The sequence below is a fragment of the Schistocerca cancellata genome, chromosome 1 (genome assembly GCF_023864275.1).
Source record: "Schistocerca cancellata isolate TAMUIC-IGC-003103 chromosome 1, iqSchCanc2.1, whole genome shotgun sequence".
Lineage (NCBI taxonomy): Eukaryota > Metazoa > Arthropoda > Insecta > Orthoptera > Acrididae > Schistocerca > Schistocerca cancellata.
Genome location: NC_064626.1, coordinates 685,888,779 through 685,913,455, shown reverse-complemented (window position 1 = coordinate 685,913,455; position 24,677 = coordinate 685,888,779). Strand labels below are relative to the sequence as shown.

General features: G+C 43.6%; 1 protein-coding gene across 6 annotated transcripts in view; it reads right to left on the bottom strand.

Annotated features, from left to right (window-relative positions):
- The window catches only part of LOC126184325 (sodium/potassium-transporting ATPase subunit alpha), a 669,161-nt gene that overhangs the window by 96,922 nt on the left and 547,562 nt on the right, over nt 1–24,677 (bottom strand). For 5 of the 6 annotated variants that reach the window (XM_049926734.1, XM_049926727.1, XM_049926720.1 and 2 more), the window contains exons 2-3: nt 4,721–4,801; nt 568–702 (exon numbers count right to left, since the gene is read on the bottom strand). In XM_049926734.1, coding sequence (XP_049782691.1) covers nt 568–702; nt 4,721–4,801 — 216 coding nt within the window. The remainder of the gene's footprint in view (nt 1–567; nt 703–4,720; nt 4,802–24,677) is intronic. The other variant, XM_049926741.1, reaches the window with a different exon arrangement.

The following is a 24,677-nucleotide window of genomic DNA, read 5'->3' as shown; positions in this document are numbered from 1 at the left end:
GATTATATACCAGCAACCAGAGACTGTTTCACATGCTTTTGAAATTTAACAATTAAACCTTTATCAGTATATAAAGTTTCATCATCTCCGGTAAGAACCAAATTCTCTACACAAATAATTTCTCAATAGAATCACTTCACTAAATAAATGAGCAATCACACACACATTAACTTCTGAAAAGTTCGATGTGAAATACAATCTGTAAATGAATTCACAATATGATAGGTATAACAAACTGAGGGAGTTAATTTTTTTTAAGACAAAGGCCCCAGATTCAGGAGGATGGAAATTTATGCTCTGTCTGTTCATACTGAGCACATATACATTCATGTGGCTGTTTATTTCACTTTTCTTTCCTTGTATCAAGCTGACACCACCACGAATTCCTCTCCTGACGACATACATCATTGTAAAAATAATCCTTGGATAAATAAATTACTGAGACAGAAATTAATGTTATTCAGTAGCAAAGTTACAAGCAAGAGAAGAATTGAGAATTTATGCTTTCACAATGCCTATCGTGTCACAGATTTTCCACTTTTATCTTAAAATGGCACAGATACTTACTGTTTCTGGATTTGTGCTGAAACGTGCATAGAGCTCTTCTGGTGAAATCTTGTGGAAATCGATATCTAACTCTTGTTTCAAATCATCTAAGTTATCTGCTTTCTTCTTCTTTGATGATGGTTCTTTCCGCCGGGACTGCAAGTAAAAGGAATATTTTAAATACAAATTTGTACACGACTATAGACATCATACATCTGGAAAACAAGTAACTAATCTAAAAAAAAAGTCTTTTATACGATTTGATATCTTCCTACAGCTTTCTTTTGGAAAAAAGGAAAAGGCAAATTACTGATGTAAGGTACTTAACCAAACATAATGCTGCGAAAATTACCATTGTGAACGTTCCTTGTTTAATGCACAACTTACGAAAAAAAAAGTCTATCTGTGTACCAAAGCGAATTTCATATCGCTCTGATTTATTAGAGGGAAATTTAAGTCTTTGATTTGCTACAAACGATCACAACTGAATTTCCGATAAATATTAGTAAACTCTTCGCAACAAGCCAAAGTTCTTACCAAAACGAAAGAGATACACTCGTCTCATAGACTGAACATTCCGTAATCCTTTGCTTTTGTCAAAATATCAAAAGTGATGGAAAGTCATACTTTTAAAACCCTGCTGGAGTCCTTGTTAATTGACAGTTTCAGAGATTAAGATTAGCTAATATTTTAAAATGATTTTACGCGTAAAGTGCTAAATAATATACTTTTACTGATGACCTATAACCGAAATTGTTACAGTAAAGTCGATTAATGATGTTAATAGCCAGCAAGTATACCGTTGAAAACGGCTATTTCAACATTCGTAGAGTTTTGTTTGTGGGTAATACTTTTCCAGACATTGCGTAGGTGCATACATGATTTTCCAGTCTTATTTTAGGGTCGGTGTCGACATTGCACACGATGTAAAGTCTGCTACTGTGCCGCACATTTGTAAAATTCATTATTGCAAATCATGTCGACATGCTCATGAGAATAAAACCTGTAACGTACAACACATTTTGTTTTATACACACAGAACAAGAGTTTTGCATCACCCCTTTATTTGGAAATTCAAGGCACAGAAAACAAAAACGGGTTCTGAGGTGTGTACAGATAAAATAATGTTTAAGTCGTCGGTTTCTCAACCCATTCTAACGATCCTTGCATGCTGAAGGAAAGTATTCACAAGTGGCACACGTGGAACACTGTTGGAGGCGTTGCATATTACGGGGTTGTCTCCAAACACGTTGTCTGTGATTATCACGGTAGAAACAGATCGGAGTTCCGTCCGTAAATAACACCCAACGCCAATCCTGGGGCATCTATTCTGTATGATTTCTTGCCTATCTGTAACAGACTCCATGGTGTTGTCGTTACGACGTAGTGTTCGCCATGGTCGTCGGGAATGGATGTTCGCATCATATAATCGTCTCCTGACAGTTATGCGATAGATGGCGTCCTGCAGCCTCTTCGAACGCCAAATTCGGTTCTGGAACACTCAGCCCGTGATTCTTTTAACTCAAAAGCCGTAGATATCTGTCATCCTGTGCACCTTCTGAACGTGGACGTCCTGTGCCGTGTAAATCCTCAATACTACACGTCAATTGGAACCGATCCCATGTCTGCACGACAACACAGGGGTGACCTTATGATTGACACTAACAGTCACAATAGTAACACAGCTGCACGATCTACCAGGGTTGTGTCCGCCTGCTTAGCTGGGTACTAACGTATCTCGCCTCCCCTGCAAGCGGGCCCGGGTTCGATTCCCGACCGGGGCGGAGAAGTTCTACGCTCGGGGACTGGGTGCTGTGTTGTCATCATCATCATTTCATCCTCATCACCGGCGCGCAGGTCACCCAATGTGGCGTCGAATGAAATAAGACTTGCATGAAATAAGACTTGCACCTGGCGGCCGAACTTCCTCGAATAGGGGCCTCGCGGCCAACGATGCCATACGCTCATTTCCATTTTTTTTATTTTTTTTTTTACCAGGGTGATGCAAAATTTTTGTTGATATGTGTATATTAATAATCAACACAATCGACGATGCATATGTTTGTTCTGCGGCTCCAGTGTCACCTTATATTCTCTGCCAAAACGCTTTCTAAAATGATATCGCAAAATTTAGAAAATCTCTTTTAAGTGGAGCAAAGGACGTAGTGAAATGTATGAAATTAGACTGATATAAAAGACGTATTTTCACTTAATAAGAAGCGATCACTCCCTTATTCACAATGAAGCCAAACGTCGACACTGAAATAAGAACATAGTATGTGATGGTACTAGATTCTAAGAGCGATCCTTTGATACAAGATACAGGACGTTTTAACAGATATTCTTAGGTTGCATTTTGACAGAGTACTAGATACTTATGATTATGTGTTAGTTGATGATAAATGGAATGGTTAGTGAATCCAACAGAATAGGCGCTGCCTTCCAAACCGACCAGGGACTCGTCGTCAACGTTGAAAGTCTCCTCTCACCATCTCGGCTCGAATGAAAAACGGATGTGACATGACTCGGTCGATTACTTTTTCATTCTCCGTTAATTATCTTCTCGCCCAAAAAATTGAAAATCAGAATTTATTGAGATCGAGTGCCATAATTGCTTACAGAGACAGAAAATCCCTACAACTGACCACATCTGCCCAAGGAGGTACTTTGAGAAACGCTAATTAGTTGATTGAAAAGGAGCGCTGTGCATACAATACGAATGGGAGGAATACTTGAGAAGTAACACAGCGTCGATAACGAGCAAAAATAATGATCTGGTTGCAGTTACCTAGAAACATGATAGTCAAGAAAAAAGCACGTCGTAGTTAAACAATGTGCAAATTACTGCTGCAGAAAGAACTGTTACATTGGTTTCATACCATATTATTTTTGTCAGACAGTGCTACAACGAAAACTTCAACCTAACCTAACCAAGAAATGATCACGAAATGTACAGGCAACAAATTGCTACGGCGCATAGAGTGCCAAACACAGATTCGGCGTAGCATGCAGAACATGTCTATGCGTTTCACAACTGTCAGTACGATGACTCTAAACATACGAGGGCTATTCAAAAAAGAATCCTACTTTTATTTACAAAATCGGTCTTTATTCAAATACAACTGTTTGACACTAGTCACCTTCAAAGTAATTCATGTCAGCTTCTACGTATCTATCTCAACCACTGCTCGAAGCATCACTGGATAAACCTCTTTTGATATGGTGGCTGCTGCTCCGTCGAATTCTGCATGATGTCTTTCCTGTTCTGAAATGTGGTCCCTTTCAGAGCTTTTTCAGTTCAGGGAGAAGCCGGAAGTCACTCGGTACTAGGTCAAGGAAATAGGGAGGTTGACAAACCACAGCCGTGTTATGTTTCACCAAAACGATTAGCGGGTGCTTTATCATGGTGAAGATGCTAACCGGTCCAGCCATTTGCGTCTCACTCCTTCACTAAGGCGACGCAGAACCTCTTGGTAGTACTCCTTATTGACATTAGTACGCTCTGGGGAGTACTCGTGATGGACAACGTCACTGGAGTCAGAAAAGGCGGTCAGAATGATTTTCACATTGGATGCTTCCATTGCTCGTGACTTCTTCATCTCTGGAAAACTACTGCAACCAACATCCGTTTGAACTTGCAAATTACATTCAAGCCTTGGTCTCCCTCTACAGTTGCGCCCGTCTCCACACTTCCCACCATTACCTTCTTTTAGCCAGGCTGAGCAATAAATTTTTTTCCTAATTTGGTTCAGTACCTCATCACTAGTTATTCAATTCACCCATCTAATCTTCAATATTCCTCAGTAGCACCACATGTCAAAAGCTTTAATTATCTTCTGTTGCTACTTATTGTCAGAAATTAATTTTTCAAAAACTTTGTTGAATCTATACCATGTGTTTCAGTGATGAGTGGATATATGAGACGTGTAATTGTAATCCGGAGACAGCATATTATGTACCGTACATCAAACCAAACCTCATGCAGACTCTTTCTGTGCGGAAACATGTCGAACTGCTCAACGTAAACATTGCAGAACGCGCTATCTGGAGAACAAATGCAAAAGCACGGACTACGGCGGAAGGAGCGGCTTTTCGTAGAGAGTCCCAGGCCGGAAAGCGTTGCAGCGCCACACAGGAAGAGAAGACAGGAGTTGTAGAGAGGTGAGAGGGGTACCTTAGCCTTGCCGTCGGCAGTCTTGTTGTCGTCCGGCAGCGACGGGATGGTAGCCACGCGGTACGAGTCTGTCCGGCCGTGCTGCAACACACACTCACAAGATGCCACTACTGGCTACACGCTACACTACAAGGCTGGCACGGCTGGCGTAGCTCTTCAACAGCGCAGGCGTAGCAAAGCGTGCTCTGCGGGACGTTAGGAATCATCCTCAGTGTGCAACTTAATGATTTCTTATTTTATTTCTGCATTTGCATTCAGTATGCCCTTTTGGTTATCACAGCTTTTGTTATATATATATATATATATATGGGTAAGTCGATGGCTTCATGGCGGTCTTGTGTCGAGGAACTAGCGCAAGTGCCTTGAGGTGTTACTGAACAGAAGCAGGCATGGACTACACAGAGAATTCGTCGGGAACGTAAGTGCTTTTTTTTATTATTTATGGAGTCCGACACATTATAGGACAAACCCGGTAGCTCAATGGTTTTAACATCTTTTCCCTGGTCCTCTGGCAACATCTCATGTACTGTTACATGAAACGTGCTGGTTCGGATTCCACAATAAATTGCAGTCCACTTTCAACAGGGACGCGTCTTCTACACTAAGCTGTACCGTGTTAAAAACCAACCTCTGGACTAGATATTGGTACGTACGAGAATGATTTGTGCGACAATTTCACTCAGTACCCAAGTGAAGAAGACGAGTCGTTGCAGAACACTCGGGTCTTTCCTGTGATACCAGTGGAACGGAACTGAGGCAAGACGTTCCCTTCTGGAAATATCTAATAGGAGATTACCAATATCGACGTTTGCCTTGGTCGGAACAAGTTGCTCTTTTCTGTTTGTTGTTGAACGACACTGCCTCAGATAAATAAAAAGAAAAAAAAACGCCTAGTTAGTTTGCTCGTACAGTATTCGGTTGTATGGGTAAAGTGACAAAGTTGGCGTCGAACTGTACCAACATGTACCCATTCTCTCTACGGCATAGCATTTTTCTGAATCTTAGCAAATCCGTGGCAGTAAGCGCTCTTCTTTATTCTCATACGAAAAGAAACACATGTAAGATGTACACGATGTGCGCTGAATCGCCAGAAACAGAGCCTGATTCTTTAGAAGTTTACAATGCTGCTGACGGGGAATGTAAATTAAAAAAAAAATTCTCTCTGTAAACGGCTAATCGTGACCGCCATGAAACCACGGACTCAATAGTTTGAGAATATCTGGAAAAATACTGACAAATGAGCACTTCACCCATGCCAGGAATGTCGTTGCACTGCGCTGTCAAGAGCTGACGCCTAGTTAACATTCCACAAAACATTACATTCAACAAATAATGCAGTTATTACACATTAGCAGTCACTAACATTCACTAAAACTAGCAGCAACAAAACAGCAAATGCGGATGCAGCTCATAAATTAATATTTTCTACAGGTCAGCACAAAAACCTGCTCGTGCGTTCTCTCTTAATAAAAGACGAGAAGCATGAATGGTGAAGAGGCAGTCACAGTGCGCTAGAGAATCTGACCGTACCTGCGCTTCATGCAGGAAAACGCTGGTAGCCTCCGGAATGCAAGGCAGTTTTTTGTGCTGTCCACAAAACAATTAGCGACAACAGGATAACGGTTACATAACAATTAAAACATGATTATACAGGAACATAACATGCAGGTTTGCGTAGCAGGTCAGATTAAATACTATCAAATCACATCTGCTCCACATCTTTACGAATAGTATACAGAAACATGCTATTAAATGGGACCAACAATAAGAACTAGTTTATTCACAAAGATACAAAGGCTGCTAAGAGACTGAGCGACACAGATGATCACTCGAATAAAAAAGGTATTTTTCCATTACGTATCTGCTGCTGATGGTTCGCAATGACTCCCAATGTCCATGGAGAATGTTGGATACATACTTACCAGCATAATTTAATGTCTATATGGAGACATCGTGGCTTTCAAACAGAAGAAACTTGCTACACAACTGAATAACGACTCATCATTTCCTTTCCGATAGTAAAATACTTGACATAGTTTTTCAATTTTCGATGCGCCTTCTGTCTTCACCTCGGGGACCACCAATAAAGTAATACAACAAACCGAGCATGCGAGTGATTTCTCTACTGATTGGTTACGTCTCATAAAATCGATTTACAGCATCGTTCTTTGGACTGTACGGGTCCGTTGCTAGTCTGAAGACGAGTAGATAGGCTCAGATAATAATTTCGAGTTTTGTGACAAAGCCAGCTGTAGATTCCTCAACCTGTACTGCAGGCTGCACACTTATAAAAGTCGCCTTAGATAGATCAAGGCGCACTTTACACCGAAAACGGACACTCGGACAGCAGATTATGTGTCACGCAGAACAAAAACGCATCTTTTGTGTTAGGAGAAACTCCAAGATACCTAAACCAAAACTGATCTTTAGACAGACTGACTTAACATAACTAAATAGCAATTACGGAAAGTGAAAAAATTAAAACATATGTTGTTAACCGCCGGCCCAATCGCAGCGAAGTCTCGGAACTGACGTCTCTCCTATAAAACAGTTGCCTACACATCTTATTAAGAACTGCGAGTTAGTCGAAACTCGAAGTAGAAAGTGGGGAAATTATAGGAAACAGGTGAAATTTACGCATTAGACTTCTCACAAGGTGACTGTTCACAGCAGGAACCAGAACCATTAGATCTAGTGAGGCCAAAAAGGTCTGACTGAAAACACGTAGTTATGGACAAGAACAGCCGATGTCCACGGGCTTACGATTAATAATCTGAAGCTTCTACCAGTCAACAGATTCAGACATACACCATCTGATCAAAAGTATCTGGACACCCCCAAAAACATAAAGTTTTTCATATTAGGTGCATAGGTGCATTGTGCTGCAACCTGCTGCCAGGTACTCCATATCAGCGACCTCAGTTGTCATTAGACATTGTGAGATAGCACAAGGGGCGCTCCGCGGAACTCACGGACTTCGAATGTGGTCAGGTGATTTGGTGTCACTGGTGTCATAGGTCCGTACACGAGATTTCCACACCAATTAACATCCCTAGGTCCATTGTTTCCGATGTGATGGTGAAGTGGAAACGTTAAGGGACACGTACAGCACAAAGGCGTACACGCCGACCTCTTCTGTTGACTGACAGAGACCGCTGACAATTCAAGAGGGTCGTAATGTGTAATAGGCAGACATCTATCCAGACCATCGCAAAGGAATTCCAAATTGCATTAGGATCCGTTGCAAGTACTCTGACAATTAGGTGGGAGGTAGAAAACTTGGATTTCACGGTCGAGCGGCTGCTCGTAAGTCACACATCACGCCGGTAAATGCCAAACGACACCTCGCTTGGTGTAGGGAGCGTAAACATTGGACGATTGAACAGTGGATAAACGTTGTGTGGAGTGAAGAATCACGGTACATAATGTGGCGATCCGATGGCAGGGTGTGGGTATGGCGAATGCCCGGTGAACGTCATCTGCTAGCGTGTGTAATGCCAACAGTAAAATTCGGAGGCGGTGATGTTATGGTGTGGTCGTGTTTTTCATGGAGTGGGCTTTCCCTGGGCTTTCACTCCTTCTTGTTTTGCGTGACACTATCACAGCACAGGGCTACGTTGATGTTTTAAGCACCTTCTTGCTTCCCACTGTTGCAGAGCAGTTCGGGGATGGCGATTGCATCTTTCAGCACGATCGAACACCTGTTCACAATGCACGGCCTCTGGCGGAGTGGTTACACGACAATAACATCCGTGTAATGGACTGGCCTGCACGGTGACCTGACCTGAATCCTGTAGAACATCTTTGGGATGTTTTGGAACGCCGACTTCGTGACAAGCGTCACCGACTGACATCGATACCTCTCCTGAACGCAGCACTCCATGAAGAATGGTCTGCCATTCCCCAAGAAACCTTCCAGCACCTGAATGAACGTGTGCCTGCGAGAGTGGACGCTGTCATCAAGGCTAAGGGTGGGCCAACATCATATTGAATTCCAGAATTACCGATGGAGGGGGCCAAGAACTTGTAAGTCTTTTCAGCCAGGTGTCGGGATACTTCTGATCACAAAGTGTGCCGGTTGTAGGCACTCAGAAACTGACTAAACTCAAAAGCACTGGGAAATCACGCATACATTATCGGCCGTCTAGCGTGGTTAATATTAATGTCATACAAGTCTCTCGAAGAATTAGTCTAACGCCCCACACACGAAGTTAATATTTTAGACCTCCTAGCTACAGACAGAACAGTGTCAGAAGAATTAGCGACTATGTTGCTATTTCAGGAACGACAAAAACGAAAAGCAAAAACATAATCAAGGTAGCAATAGCTTATTAATAGCCCATCTATCTGATGCAGTGAGAAAATTTTATTCAAATTTGACAAACGCTGAAAAATTGTCGTTAGGCTCAAACATATCTTAAAACGTACTTTAGACAAATACGTACCAAGTAAGGCAACAAAAGATAGAAGAGGCGCACCACGGTTTAATCGTGTAATGAAAAACCGATAATGGTGAAGGGCGTATAAAAAAATCAAAGCAACTCTGGTCATATGTAAAGCTAATAAGCATTTGCATACATTTTATCCAGTCTCTCGTAGATTAATCTGCGGACGAAAGTGAACCCAAGAGACAGAAAGCCGAAATATAGAATTCTATATTTAAAAAATATATCAGACATTAGTATGTTACTATATCATTGTTTAACCGCTACACATGCTTTCGAATGGCGGTCACTGAGATGTACAACCGCGGTACTGGAAAACAATCAAGAGTGCTCAAAGCGAACAAGGTACCAGGCTTTGGCGAAATTCCAATTTTGTTTTGCATTATATAAGATGTACAACTAACCCGGTTTCTATCTTGTCTCACTGAATCAGTAAGGTTTCAGAACAAAAATGACAGATTTATTACAGCTCGTTTTACTAATGCACGATATCTTGTAGATAGAAGATACAGATGAAGAAGTAGATTGCGTCTACCTAGGTTTCCGAAAGCCAATGCACGCTGTATTAAAGTATCGAATAATAATCAAGGTATCACAAATATGTCATTGGTTCAAATTCAATTCAGTCATTTTTGTGGACGGCTATTTATTCGACATAAACGAAAGTAAAATTGGTCGTGTCCCAAGGAATCGTAAGAGTTTGACTAACGTTTACAAACGGTTAATTAGGTAGGATCGGCGATACTTTCAAAGTTCTCGATAAGGATGTGTTGTCTAACGGAATACTGATACTGGGGTATCACCGCAGAGCGCCTTTCCAGTGTTTCTAATAGGTGTAACGAATGGCAGTTTTGACTGCGGATAAATACAAAGTATACACATAACAAAGATAAATAAACCTATAGTTTGAATAATACAATGAGGCTGATTGAAGCGGGAGGAACACATTTGTAGCAGGAAAGGCGAATGTGAAACTTAAATTTGTTGGATGCATTCTACAAAAGTGTCTTCTTCTTTATACATGGATTGCATACAAGACGATATGGTACCCAATTCTAAAAGACTGTTCCACTGTTTGGATCTCTTTAATAAGATGGTATCAAAGTGGATATCTAACGAGTTTATGGTCCGATTGAAACAGGTCAGCATAGCCTACACGAAAATGTAACAAATCTGCTCAGGGAATATAACTAGGTATCTCTGAAGAAAGGAGACTGTTTCTAACGAAGCCCTGTTGGGTAAATTTAGAGAAATGGTTCTAGTGGAAGACTGTAAGGCAATTATACTTCTATCAAATGATTGGAATGGTCAAATGAGCGGAATGGCTGCCAAGTGGTGTATGTCCAACATTCAGCTTCCTCAAGAGAGTACATGTAAAGTTTCCAGCTCATAATTAAATATTTCTTGAGTAAATTAGGGCATGACAGTAACCTGTAAAGGCAAACTTTGTACCATAATGCATAAATCTATTCATGAAAAGTTTCAACAACCTCAAAATTAAAACCTTCAAAACCATTATCTTAAAAAAATGATTTGCGTATGGTAATGAGCTCCAATAAACGTTGACCACAGTAGTGGACCAAAGAGAGAGAGAGAGCATTTTGTTAGTGCGCTCGCTCTCTCTTTGGTCCTCTACTGACAACATATTCAAAAAACAGAATTGTTATTAATCGTCAGAGTATGAAAAACGAAAAATGAATAACACAAAGTGAAAATTCAGACAATGTCATTATTTTCATGTTATCATCGTTTCATCAAATTGTTCGGCAGTGTTTGAAACGCCACGACCGCATTGTAAACCTAGAAAGAAATCGTGCTGGCAGGAAGGTATAAAGTTCAGAAGGTCAGCCATTTTTTTTTCTCTGCTTCTGTGACGAATTTTCCACCAGCGGAAACTATTTGAAAGCTCACTGAAAGGCGGCCAGCCCTGTTTTCAGAAGCGCGTCCTTTCCTCAAATGGAGTTTCTGGAAATCAGTCTTTAAGTTCAGGGTTTATTTCCTAAAAGCAGATGTTCCACGCTCTTTATCGTACTTGATATGACGCATCTCCAGCCAGCTGCTTTCATTTCCAGCAACATTTTTTCTTCTCTTCGTGACTCAGTTGAAAGTGTAGCGGGGAATAAAGGCGGTGTCAGCACATTTTTCAGTTTTTGTGACACCACTTGGCAGCCAACCTGCCCGTTCGTAAACAGTATCAATCGCAGCGCAACAGAGGCACGTAGCCAGTCACTTTCCCTCACGCCATGCGCAAATGTACTAGGAGAGGAGATGGGCAACAGTGGTACACCGCACAATGGCTCACGGAGAATTAGGTGGATCGAATAACATTAGAAGTCTTGTTCTTAAGGAAAGGCTTCCGATTCTCATAGAAGCCAGCGTTCATCTCAAAATGCTGCATGGTTAAGTGTATTTTCAGAGAGATGTGTGGTTCAGTTTTCTATCCTGAATAACGTTTCCCGTAGTTTCCTTAAATCGTATCAGGTACATGCCGAGATAATTCCTTCATTAGACCTTGGTCGATTTCTTCTCCCATACCAATAAAAAGGTACTGTATTCCGTTTCTAATGATGCAGCTGTAGGTGGAACATTAAGTTTCAATTTTCCTTCCTTCCTTATTATGTATGAATCGAGAACAGAACGGGAAGAAACCCAAATACGTAAATGGTTCACTAAACAGTACACTCTCGTACACGTTTGTTGAAAGCGATGCAGGCAAAGATTCCTTTAAAAATATAAATTCCTTAAAAAATAGAAAGATTCCTTTGAACAATATACATAAATCTGGTGGAGGTCCACGGTTCCAACCGAATGCTGCACGAGGAATCTATAAAGGCGGTACATGCCACGCTACGCAACTATGGATTGAGTTATCGGGCCGCGCCTGGCAAGAGCGTCTACTTGTCACTGTTTCCTTTCCAATGTGAACCTATTGTCAGTTTTCATACAGTAAATAGGAAGCGACAGAGGCTGAAAGAGACAATGACGACTTTTAAAGGAGGGCTCCTGCCAACGGCAGCCGATGGACGCACAGAGGTTTTTCTTTCTTTTCTTTTCTTTTTTTTTTGCTAAAACGAAATTTTGTGATTAAATCTGCGATCTAAGGCATAATTTTCTGGCTATCACTTCCTTTCCGTTTGTGGAAGATATTGTCATAAGCTGCGCGGGTGAATGATTAAATTCTTCGAAATTAACTGCTTCGAAATATGAATCCATACACAATCTGTGAATGGATGTGAGCATGTGCGCGCGCATGTCTATGTGTGTGTGTGTGTGTGTGTGTGTGTGTGTATGTGTGCGCGTGCGTGTGCGCGCACGTTCCACATCTCCTCCTAAACCACTGGGCCTTTTTCAACCAAATCTGGCACACATATCCTTATTGTCAAGCAACAATCACTATGTGGATAAAAACCACCTGCCTATCGTAGTTCAGGAGATATGACGTCATAAACAATCAGATCCGACACAAACTGTCGCATCATGCATGACGTTTCACTTTATTACTTCTTTTCTACCAACTCTGTTCGCAACACATGTTGCAGAGAGTTCTACATATGCTGCTCAATGTACCAGCAAAATTATATCATTGTCTGAGACATAGGTCAGGAAATATGACGTCATGAACGATGAGACGCGAGAAAAACTTGCGCATCATGCATGACATTTAAATTTATTGTTTCTTTGCTATTAACATATTTCGTTGACAGTATTTACGTATGACGCTGAATGTACCTACGCAAATATATCATTGTACGACAGATAGTTCAAGAGATATGAGGTCATAAACACTGAGATACATGAAAAAATTCCGCATCATGCATGAAATTTTACTAGATTTACTCTTTACAAACAAGATACTCCTGTAGTCGAGTCAACTTACGGAAATCCCCGACACTAGGCAGTGCTTTTGACAGCTTTCAACTGCCAAGCCCATAGAACTGTGGGTAAAAACGATAACCGTCTATAGAGCTATGAAGAGGCGTTGCCACAGACACGTTTAAAATCGCATTGTAGACACGCTAAGCCGCTGCGCCCAGCACGCAGAAGCTATCCGTGATCATGTTTCTTAATTCTGGTTACTTTACTTACACATTTGTAAATTTTGACATATTTCTTTGTACGACTGTTTCTATTTAAAAATGACAAAATAAACACCCGGGAAATGCCGGGTTTGTCACCTAGTATGATATTAAAAAAAAACCTCGCTTTTGATCCCTTGATGTTCATAAGTTTTTGGTCAGGAAAAGGTATACTCTTTCGTTCAGATTATCAGAGTAGTGTTGCTAGAATTTACTACTGAACACAACAGAGCCTAGCTTTACATCCGGAACGCTCGAGGTTCATTTTTGAATGGAGCACCTCTGTGTACTTGAGTGCGTTGTAAAAATGAATTCGATCGATATCTACACTCCTGGAAATGGAAAAAAGAACACATTGACACCGGTGTGTCAGACCCACCATACTTGCTCCGGACACTGCGAGAGGGCTGTACAAGCAATGATAACACGCACGGCACAGCGGACACACCAGGAACCGCTGTGTTGGCCGTCGAATGGCGCTAGCTGCGCAGCATTTGTGCACCGCCGCCGTCAGTGTCAGCCAGTTTGCCGTGGCATACGGAGCTCCATCGCAGTCTTTAACACTGGTAGCATGCCGCGGCAGCGTGGACGCGAACCGTATGTGCAGCTGACGGACTTTGAGCGTGGGCGTATAGTGGGCATGCGGGAGGCCGGGTGGACGTACCGCCGAATTGCTCAACACGTGGGGCGTGAGGTCTCCACAGTACATCGATGTTGTCGCCAGTGGTCGGCGGAAGGTGCACGTGCCCGTCGACCTGGGACCGGACCGCAGCGACGCACGGATGCACGCCAAGACCGTAGGATCCTACGCAGTGCCGTAGGGGACCGCACCGCCACTTCCCAGCAAATTAGGGACACTGTTGCTCCTGGGGTATCGGCGAGGACCATTCGCAACCGTCTCCATGAAGCTGGGCTACGGTCCCGCACACCGTTAGGCCGTCTTCCGCTCACGCCCCAACATCGTGCAGCCCGCCTCTAGTGGTGTCGCGACAGGCGAGAAAGGAGGGACGAATGGAGACGTGTAGTCTTCAGCGATGAGAGTCGCTTCTGCCTTGGTGCCAATGATGGTCGTATGCGTGTTTGGCGCCGTGCAGGTGAGCGCCACAATCAGGACTGCATACGACCGAGGCACACAGGGCCAACACCCGGCATCATGGTGTGGGGAGCGATCTCCTACACTGGCCGTACACCACTGGTGATCGTCGAGGGGACACTGAATAGTGCACGGTACATCCAAACCGTCATCGAACCCATCGTTCTACCATTCCTAGACCGGCAAGGGAACTTGCTGTTCCAACAGGACAATGCACGTCCGCATGTATCCCGTGCCACCCAACGTGCTCTAGAAGGTGTAAGTCAACTACCCTGGCCAGCAAGATCTCCGGATCTGTCCCCCATTGAGCATGTTTGGGACTGGATGAAGCGTCGTCTCACGCGGTCTGCACGTCCAGCACGAACGCTGGTCCAACTGAGGCGCCAGGTGGAAATGGCATGGCAAGCCGTTCCACAGGACTACATCCAGCATCTCTACGATCGTCTCCATGGGAGAATAGCAGCCTGCATTGCTGCGAAAGGTGGATATACACTGTACTAGTGCCGACATTGTGCATGCTCTGTTGCCTGTGTCTATGTGCCTGTGGTTCTGTCAGTGTGATCATGTGATGTATCTGACCCCAGGAATGTGTCAATAAAGTTTCCCCTTCCTGGGACAATGAATTCACGGTGTTCTTATTTCAATTTCCAGGAGTGAATGTATGTAGCTCTCTACATGGGTGAAAGTCCGTCAGTGTCTCGGGGAAACTAGACCATTCACGTACGAAGTAATAGCAGGACTGTGGACGGTCGTCGTAAACTTCACTCCACTCAACTGGACACCTTTCAGTCATCTTCAGGTGAGCCATCGAAGACGAAGACGCGGGGTAGCCGGTAGCCGCGCGGTCTTAGGCGCCTTGGCACGGTTCGCGCGGCTGCCCCCGTCGGAGGTTCGAGTCCTCCCTCGGCCATGGGTGTGTGTGTGTTGTCCTTAGCGTAAGTTAGTTTCAGTTAGACTAAGTAGTAAGGCTAGGGACCGATGACCTCAGCAGTTTGGTCCCATAGGAACTTACCACAAGTTTCCAAGAAGACGAAGACGTTCCCTACTCCGCCTTACATTGTTGTTGTGGGCTTCAGTCCTGAGACTGGTTTGATGCAGCTCTCCATGCTACTCTATCATGTGCAAGCTGCTTCATCTCCCAGTACGTACTGAAGCCTACATCCTTCTGAATCTGTTTAGTGTATTCATCTCTTGGTCTCCCTCTACGATTTTTACCCTCCACGCTGCCCTCCAATACTAAATTGGTCATCCCTTGATGCCTCAGAACATGTCCTACCAACCGAACCCTTCTCCTAGTCAAATTGTGCCACAAATTCCTCTTCTCCGCAATTCTATTCAATACATCCTCATTAGTTATGTGATCTACCCATCTAATCTTCAGCATTCTTCTGTAGTACGACATTTCGAACACTTCTATTCTCTTCTTGTCTAAACTATTTATCGTCCATGTTTCACTTCCATACATGGCTACATACAAATATTTTCAGAAACGACTTCCTGACACTTAAATCTATACTCGATGTTAAGAAATTTCTCTTCTGCAGAAACGCTTTCCTAGCCATTTCCAGTCTACATTTTATATCCTCTCTACTTCGACCATCATCAGTTATTTTGCTCCCCATTACATAGCGCGCGGATAGTATTACCGCGCATGCGTTAGAGCCACGGTGGCAGTAGGACCACATCGTTGGGCGGCAGCGCCCTCGCTGGTGGAACTGCAAAGATCAGCTGTCTTCGGAGTTGGCGCTATTGTTCTGACATCTTCGCCCGCAAATCTCGGAGATAAGGGGATTACAGCCATTATCCAGCTGGTAGCCGCTGTCACGGTTCATTAGATTTTCCGCGATGCCTATTTGAACGGATTCTTTTACAATGGAGCCCCAAAACCAGGTTGCTGTGGCCAAAATTAATGTTTTGTCATACTCCATTGAACGTCCGTTGGAGATACCATGTTCCGCAATTGCAGACTTGCTGGGTTGCAGAAGACGAGTGCAACGTTCATGAACAAGTTATCCTTCACTGATCCCAGCAGGTCTGAAATGGTGGGCGCGCTATGTAAGGCGGAGCGGAGAACGACTTCGTCAGTCTTCAATGGGTCACCTGAAGATGGCTGGCAGGTGTCCAGCTGAAATATCGTGGAGTGGAGTTTACAACGATCGACTGCAACCCTGAAATTTCTTCGAACATTTAATTCGCCGGAAAAATTTTAAATTTCACGTTAGACCATTCGTGGCAAAGAAATATCATTGATCCATTTTTGACACTTATCGTTCCAAATGAGGCATTGATTCTGTAGTTTTACGTGAGTCTTCAGTAATAAAATTTCAGTACAACTCATTATTTTCATTACAATGCAGTGGCAGCGACTCCAACACATACCTTCTCATTAATAAGTCTCATCGTCGTTGACAGATAAACAGACGAAATAAGAAATGTTTTTTTTAACATTCAGTATACGAGAGGCAGTCAAATGAGAACCGAAGACCCGCTACAACGGGACGGTCGGTCGCTAACTGATCCACAACCTGGAACCTTGCATAGTCCCGTAATGGTGAGTGTTCGGTTTTCATTTCACTGCCCTTATACTTTGCCTTTCAGTGTCGTTGATGAAATACTCCAGAGCTTCAGAATTTTATGAAATGAAGAAACTGCACCGTTTTCCGAAGTTGCTATGTTGGAGACGTGTTGCTACTTTCTTTTCGCACGCAGACAAAACTAGAAACGCAGTAATCTAGCCACTAAAATATCCCACCTACCTTCCTCTCTCTCTAAAACCAGAAACGAGTTCCGGGATAGGAGCTGCAAAATGAAAATGCAACATTAATGCTGATCATCGCATAATTGCTTCAATTTTCCTCGAAGACAGGGTTACCTGATAAAATGCTGACTTTTGCTGACCAGACGAAACTGAGGTCTAGGGTCTGTCCCTGTTGTCCATACAACAGAATCATCCCTTGTATTTCTGTCTAATCAGGGAAAGGGGAAGGGGCGACCTCTTCCTGGATGACACGGACATTGAACTAAAACGATTATTTATAAACATGGGGATTAAAACCCAGGGATCAAACACTAGTCGAGCGCAAACGTGGGATCTTTTCGTGTCGTCGCTAAAATTAAAATATTATGACATCTTCAAGTAAACATACGGAAAGTATAGTTGGGCACAAGGTTATTGAACGGAAGGTTATGCCTGAAGCGCAGCGGGTCACGATTGGCTTGCGCAATGACGTCACTACTGGAGGAAAGCGACGCAACGGCTGGCGCAGCGAGCCACTCGCGAACACAAACTACTTATAACTGAAATATAAAGCACTCCGTCTTCAGGCCACAAGTGGCCCATCGGGACCATCCGACCGCCGTGCCATCCTCAGCTGAGAATGCGGATAGGAGGGGCGTGTGGTCAGCACACCGCTCTCCCGGTCGTTATGATGGTACTCTTGACCGAAGCCGCTACTATTAGGTCCAGTAGCTCCTCAATTAGCATCACGAGGCAGAGTGCACCCCGAAAAATCGCAACAGTGCATGGCGGCCTGGATGGTCACACGTCCAAGTGCCGACCACGCCCGACAGCGCTTAACTTCGGTGATCTCACGGGAACCGGTGTATCCACTGCGACAAGGCCGTTGCCCATAACTGAAATATGCTTTCAGAAAATTATTAAAACAGTTGATTTACCTATTTAGATGTTAGTAGTGGATGAAGAATGCAACTGCCGGGATTTTCCGCCTTTGTGCTGTAGCTGCCTTTCGCATTCATATTCAGGAATCGAATGCAAATGAAAAGTCTATTCTAACGTAAAGTTTCATAATTTCTGGCAAAAAATCATCACATTTGGTTTGGACAGCAGCGCAGACTGTTTTCACTACACTTATTTCTGTCCAATACATTTAATTCATCTGTCCAATACATTTAATTCATTAAAAATGAGTTCAAATTGGGATACTTCATGTAACACAGACACCCATCCCAGTGCAAGATAGTTCAGTCCAACTACAATGTTACGGGTCCGTAGCAGGAGGACTTACAATATAACTAGACGGTCCTCCCAGTGTGTCACCACAGTACTTGGCGCAATACGCGATCTAATCAACCAGGTAGCGGATTCCTTCGGAGCAGTCAGGTCCCTCTTTTACAGCAGACTCTTCTGGGGCAGGTTGAAGAGTTGATATCCTGCAGCTCTCATTCACCATCTATCATTTCCATTGTTTCGCCCATGTAGGGCAAAATTGCTCTGAACACATGTAACGTCAGAAATTCGTCTGACATCTGCCTCCACGGAAATTTCATTTGATAGAGAGATATCATGAGCATTGTGCCCCAAGAGTGGTAGCTATACAAAGTGTTACGGGTATAAGTGCAAATATTTTAATTGGCGGCTGAGGACAGTGTATTGAGCAACATTTCATCACTGTTTACTTCATTTGCAGACTAATAATTATATCTATTAGGTGTAGAACGTTTTTAGGTTGACTAGTTCCTTCAAGTACGTGGGGCAAGAGCAAGTCATTAATGCTTATTTACCCCTGGGTAGTAGATCAGGGGTTTTAGTCTGGTGGCGTAATGCAAAATAGTTAGTCTATACCGACAAGCGTAGTCCACTTTGTGGTGCGTTTACCACTGTGCAGAAAACATCAGGTAGTACATTATATACGTATTTGAGGGAAGACTGTTATACACAGAGAAAAAACTACTAACACACTAAAGTGGGTACGTATTAAGGTACCAACTGCTCTTTTATTCCCAACAACCTGAATAATCGATGTTTTACTTCTGTTAGAGAAGGATTCAAGTGGAAAACACCGATGTCTCTTATCTGTGAGAAAAAAATTTGCAAAACGTCTTGGTTCAGTCGTGCAATTAGAATATATTTCATCTGCGGTGGCTAAAAGTTTGCAACCCAGATGAATAACGTGCACGCTGTTGTCAATATGCCTTTCTGGAATCGGAACTAACGATTTGTACTGGCTACGCACTTTTTTTTTTTTTTCACCAGGCGTGTACAGCTTCCTTACAATTCTTTCCTCAACATCCTTTTGCGTTTCACAATCACATGATGAAGTACTCTTGTCGTTGTATCTTCGGGCACTCAGGATGTCAAATGCATCGAAAGTAAGTAAGTAAATAAATAAACAAATCTGCTGCTTCTTCCTCTTCTTCGGGGCAGTACCTTATGGTTTTAGCCATGGTGCTCGACAAAAAGTTGCGGGACTAAATAAACCCTTCGACTTTCTCATCAACCCTTGACACTGAGGCGAATCTTTCTGTAACAGATTTTATTAGCAATTTTCCCATCTGAATGTCTTTATCCATCAACCGGAAAGTGATTTCTCACTAATTTAAATAAATGTGGAACATCCGAAAACACTCACATTCGTTTATCTTCATATTGTGGGTTGGGTAAACAGGAATTTGTGTCTGTCACATTAAGACCTTTCCGAATAGATCGATTCTTCGTGCTGAGGACGCACAATACCGCAACAATATTGCAGCCAGCAACTTGTATGGAGCAGATAGTAGTGTTTAACTGATCAGCTGTTATCTGTGTGTCGAAACTGCAGTAGACTGGTAGCTTCCATCGTGAACGATAACACGATCTTCGACAGAAAATTATGTAACACAGACGTCCACAACCTTTTCGTCGAATGAGAGCACACATACAGATTCAACTTTCCATTAATGAGATGGGTGGCTTTCATTAGCGGCAAAACTTCTGTCATCACATCAGGAAAGCATCTGAGAGAGCGTGATGTCATCTCTTCAACATTGTCAGTCCTGGAAATGGGGAACCAACCTGATTTCTTAAAAACAAATAACACTTCCTAGATACAGCAGGAAGTGTAACTGATTTGCAAATGTCTTATCTTTTGACACTTTGCTCGTTTATTTCCATTCGACAAGCACTCTTCCTGAATTCTTGAAAACAGTTTACCTAATATTTCGGTCATCTCATCCTGCACTAGCTTCTTTTGACCCTTTCGCTTATGTTTGTATTTTCCCAACACAATCTTTCATTTTTAACTTCAAGCACTTCTCTCTATACGTCAGGATTACACAAATACACTATGTGATCAAAAGTATCCGGGCACCCCCAAAAACATTCGTTTTTCATATTAGGTGCGTAAGTGCATTGTGCTGCCACCTACTGCCAGCGACTTCAGTAGTCATCAGACACCGTGAGAGAGCAGAATGGGGCACTTAGCGGAACTCTCGGACTTCGAACGTGGTCAGGTGATTGGATGTCACTTGTGTCATAAGTCTGTACGCGAGATTTCCACGCTCCTAAACATTCCTAGGTCCACTGTTTCCGATGTGATAGTGAAGTGGAAACGTTAAGGGACACGTAATGCAGAAAAGCGTACAGGCCGACCTCGTCTTGACTGACAGATTGGTTCAATTGGCTCTGAGCACTATGGGACTTCACTGCTGTGGTCATCGGTCCCGTAGAACTTAGAACTACTTAAACCTAACTAACCTAAGAACATCACACACATCCATGACCGAGGCAGGATTCGAACCTGCGACCGTAGCAGTCGCGCGGTTCCGGACTGAGCGCCTAGAACCACTGGACCACCGCGGCCGGCTGACTGACAGAGACCACCGACAGTTAAAGAGGGTCGTAATGTGTAATAGGCAGACATCTATCCAGGCCATCAAACAGGAATTCCAAACTGCATAAGGATCCACTGCAAGTACTGTGACAGTTTGGCGGGAGGTGAGAAAACTTGGATTTCATGGTCGACCGGCTGCTCGTAAGACGGTAAATGCCAAACGGCGCATCGCTTGGTGCAAGGACGATTGAACAGCGGAGAAACGTTGTGGGGAGTAACGAATCACGTACACAATGCGGCGAGCCGATGGCATCGTGTGCGTACGGTGAATGCCCGGTGAACGTCATCTGCCAACGTGTGTAGTAGTGCCAACAGTAAAATTCGGAGGCAGTGATTTTATTGTGTGGTAGTGTTCTTCATGGAGGGGGCTTTCACTTCTTGTTTTTTTGCGTGGCACTATCACAGCACAGGCCTACACTGATGTTTTAAGGTCCCTCTTGGCTTCCCACTGTTGCAGAGCAGTTCGGGGATGGCGATTGCATCTTTCAGCACGATCGAGCACCTGTTCACAATGCATGGCCTCTGGCGCAATGGTTACACGACAATAACATCCCTGTAATGGACTGACCTGCACAGAGTCCTGACCTGAATCCTATAGAACACATTTGGGATGTTTTGGAACTGCCACTTCGTGCCAGGCCTCACCGACCAACATCGATACCTCTCCTGAGTGCAGCACTCCGTGAATAATGGGCTGCCATCCCCCCCCCCCCAAAAAAAAAAAAAAAAAAAAAAAAACCTTCCAGTACCTAACTGAACGTGTGCCTGCGAGAGTGGAAGCAGTCATCAAGGCTAAGCGTGGGCCAACATCATACTGAATTCCAGCATTACCGATGGAGGGAGCCACGAACTTGTAAGTCATTTTCAGCCAGGTGTCCGGTTACTTTTGATCACATAGTGTAGCTGTCAGTCTGCGGTTCCTACATTCTAATTCTTCTATGCGTTTACTAAGTTCGCCGATTTGTTAACTCCCATTCATCTGTAGCTGTTGTCTGGTCTATTTTTCCTTTTTGGGAGACACGTTACCCATTCATTGTCTCCCTTGCCTGCAATCTGTCTGCCCTATTCGGAGAAACTGCATCTGCACTCACGTTAGTGCTTACAATGGGAACACTTCCTACTATGTTTATACGCGGCACTATGTATGGCTTAGCATTTCCTCGGTGGTAGGTTAAGAAGTTCTCTTTACAGTTGACGGACTGGACTGACCATCAAGCGAGAAATGTAGCGAATAAACGGTTGGTGTACCGTAACAGCGAAGCGTAATACAGACTTACTGCAGTCGAATGTCCTTCGGGAGGGTATGTTAGATTATATCCTCGCCTTTTATCTTTCTGCTGTACGACAGGCATCCCGTTGAACACAGCCAGGCATTTTAAAACCAACCTTTTGTCGAAAACCACAAGAGCAGTACAAACTAAATAAACAAAACAACAACATATCTCCATTACGCGCCTTAATACCCAATGGCGTTGCGTGCCCCCACGATAACGTCATGCGCAAAAAATCAAAACGTTCAGCGATCTGCGCATGTTATTACGTTGAGGCATAAGTTCATAGCGTTTTTGTTTTGCATGTTGGTATTCCGGTTGCTATGAATTTACTTATCCATTGTCATTTTTTATTTGTAGTTCAGTGTTGCTATTTGAGTTTACGTATTGTCATTTCGGCATTTGGAGATAGTACGTGGAGCTGTGAACGCTAGAAATTGGAGTACCAACAGAAGAAATCGGAACATTTCCGACATATTCTTCTGTCTGACTTCAACCGTGAGGCGACAACAGCGGTGGCAGAAACATTTGCGTCGTGTAGAGAGATAATGCCATTGGACAGAGCACAGAAGAAAATAGTTTTCTCTTTTTAAGGAGGATCGTTTTGACATGAATGATTCTCCACGTTCAGGAAGATCTTCGGGATTTGATGAAGACCGGTTAAACGCATTAATCCACAATGAACCACGTCAGTGCACTCAAGAACTGGCAATGTAATAAACTGTCGTCGTTCCACGATCGCGCAACATTTGCATGCAGTCGGGTGAATGGCTACCGACTACGCCAAGCCAAAATCAGAAGTATCCGCAGGTGGACGTTGATGCATCTCTGCTTGCTCGTCATCAACCGGCTCGCGAACAACACCGTCATTCCTGTCCTATATCGTTACTGGTGACCAGAGATGGTGTCTCAATACTAACATAAGGAAAAGAAAAGAATGGTTGAGACCAAAGCAGCGACTCCCTGTACAAAGACCTGCGAGCAGGCAAAAAAAAAAAAAAAAAAAATAATGTTACGTATCTGATGGAACAGTGATGGAGTGGTGTACTACGAATTGCCTCCCCGAGATGTGACCATCAGTGCTGACATTTCCTGCCAGTAACTGAGAATTCTTTCAGACGCCATCCAAGGACAACGACAAGGAAGACTGCGTCAAATTATGCTACTCCACGACAATACCCTCCCGCATGCCGCTAGACCGACAAGAAACACTATACAAGAATCATCCTGCACTGATCTGTTCACCTGATCTTGCGCCCTCAAAGTTTCACCTTTTCCTCGCTTTCTGTCGATCAACTTTCAGTGAAATTCCTTTCCGGATGAAAATGCACTGCGAACATGACTCGGCAAGTTCTTCGCCTCAAAAGCATGTGATTTCTACAGTCGCGGAGCGTTGGCGGACTGCTGTAAACAGTGAAGGAGAATCTATTTTTGATAACTTAAGTCTCTGTTATGTGAATTTATTGCGTTTATTTAAATGATGGAAAAACTCTACGAACTTATGCACCAACCTAATATTTGGGCTCCCCGTGGTTCATCGTCTGTCGCTCACTAGACAGAACGTATAATGATTTATAATATAATACAAGGGCGATCAAAAAGTTTTCGTTTAAGAGCGTCGCTGCAGCGTATATGCAACCTAGCGCGACTCCGATACCGGTATATAATCACCGAATGCAGGCAATGAGCTAGTGTGGCATTCGAGTGGAAAGTTTTTGATCGCTCCTAACATAAATTCATAAACTCTCGCTGGTTCTCATTTAATTCTTATTAAGGAACAACATACTAAAGGGAAAGTACTAAGAAGACAATCAGTAAAAATGTGCTCTGAACTAATGAAATGGATGGTATGGCATTGTTGGCCGGGAGGCCCCATGCGGGGAAGTTCGGCCGCCGTATTGCAAGTCCTTCTTAGTGCGACTTGCGAGTCAACGTTGAGGAAATGATGATGAAAGACACACAACACCCAGTCATCACGAGGTAGAGAAAATCCCTGACCCCGCCGGGAATCGAACCCGGGACCCCGTGCGCGGGAAGCGAGAAAGCTACCGCAAGACCACGAACTGTGAAGAATGGAGACATATAGCTAACGCATTCCTTTTTGAGCGTCAGACCCGGACCCAGGTGTACATATAATCGTCCTTGGAACTGTCAGGAGATGTTATGCTAAAAGCGTGAACGGCACACACGGACGGCAAACAACGGCCGCCTAAAACGTGTTCGTTGTTCTGGGCGGGTCAGACGATCCCCCCCCCCCCCCCCTCCCTGCCTCGCCCATGCCCAACGACCATCGTAGGTATACATAGAAGGTGGGTCGCGTAGCTGTGGATTCCATTCAAACTGTTTCCTGACACACGTGTGGAGTCCTGACCTTACAGTTGGTTTGAAGAACGTTGTGAAATTTCCAAGCCAGACGTAAAAGTAACTTACTATACACGTGCGCAGTCTGCAGCCGTAAAACGCA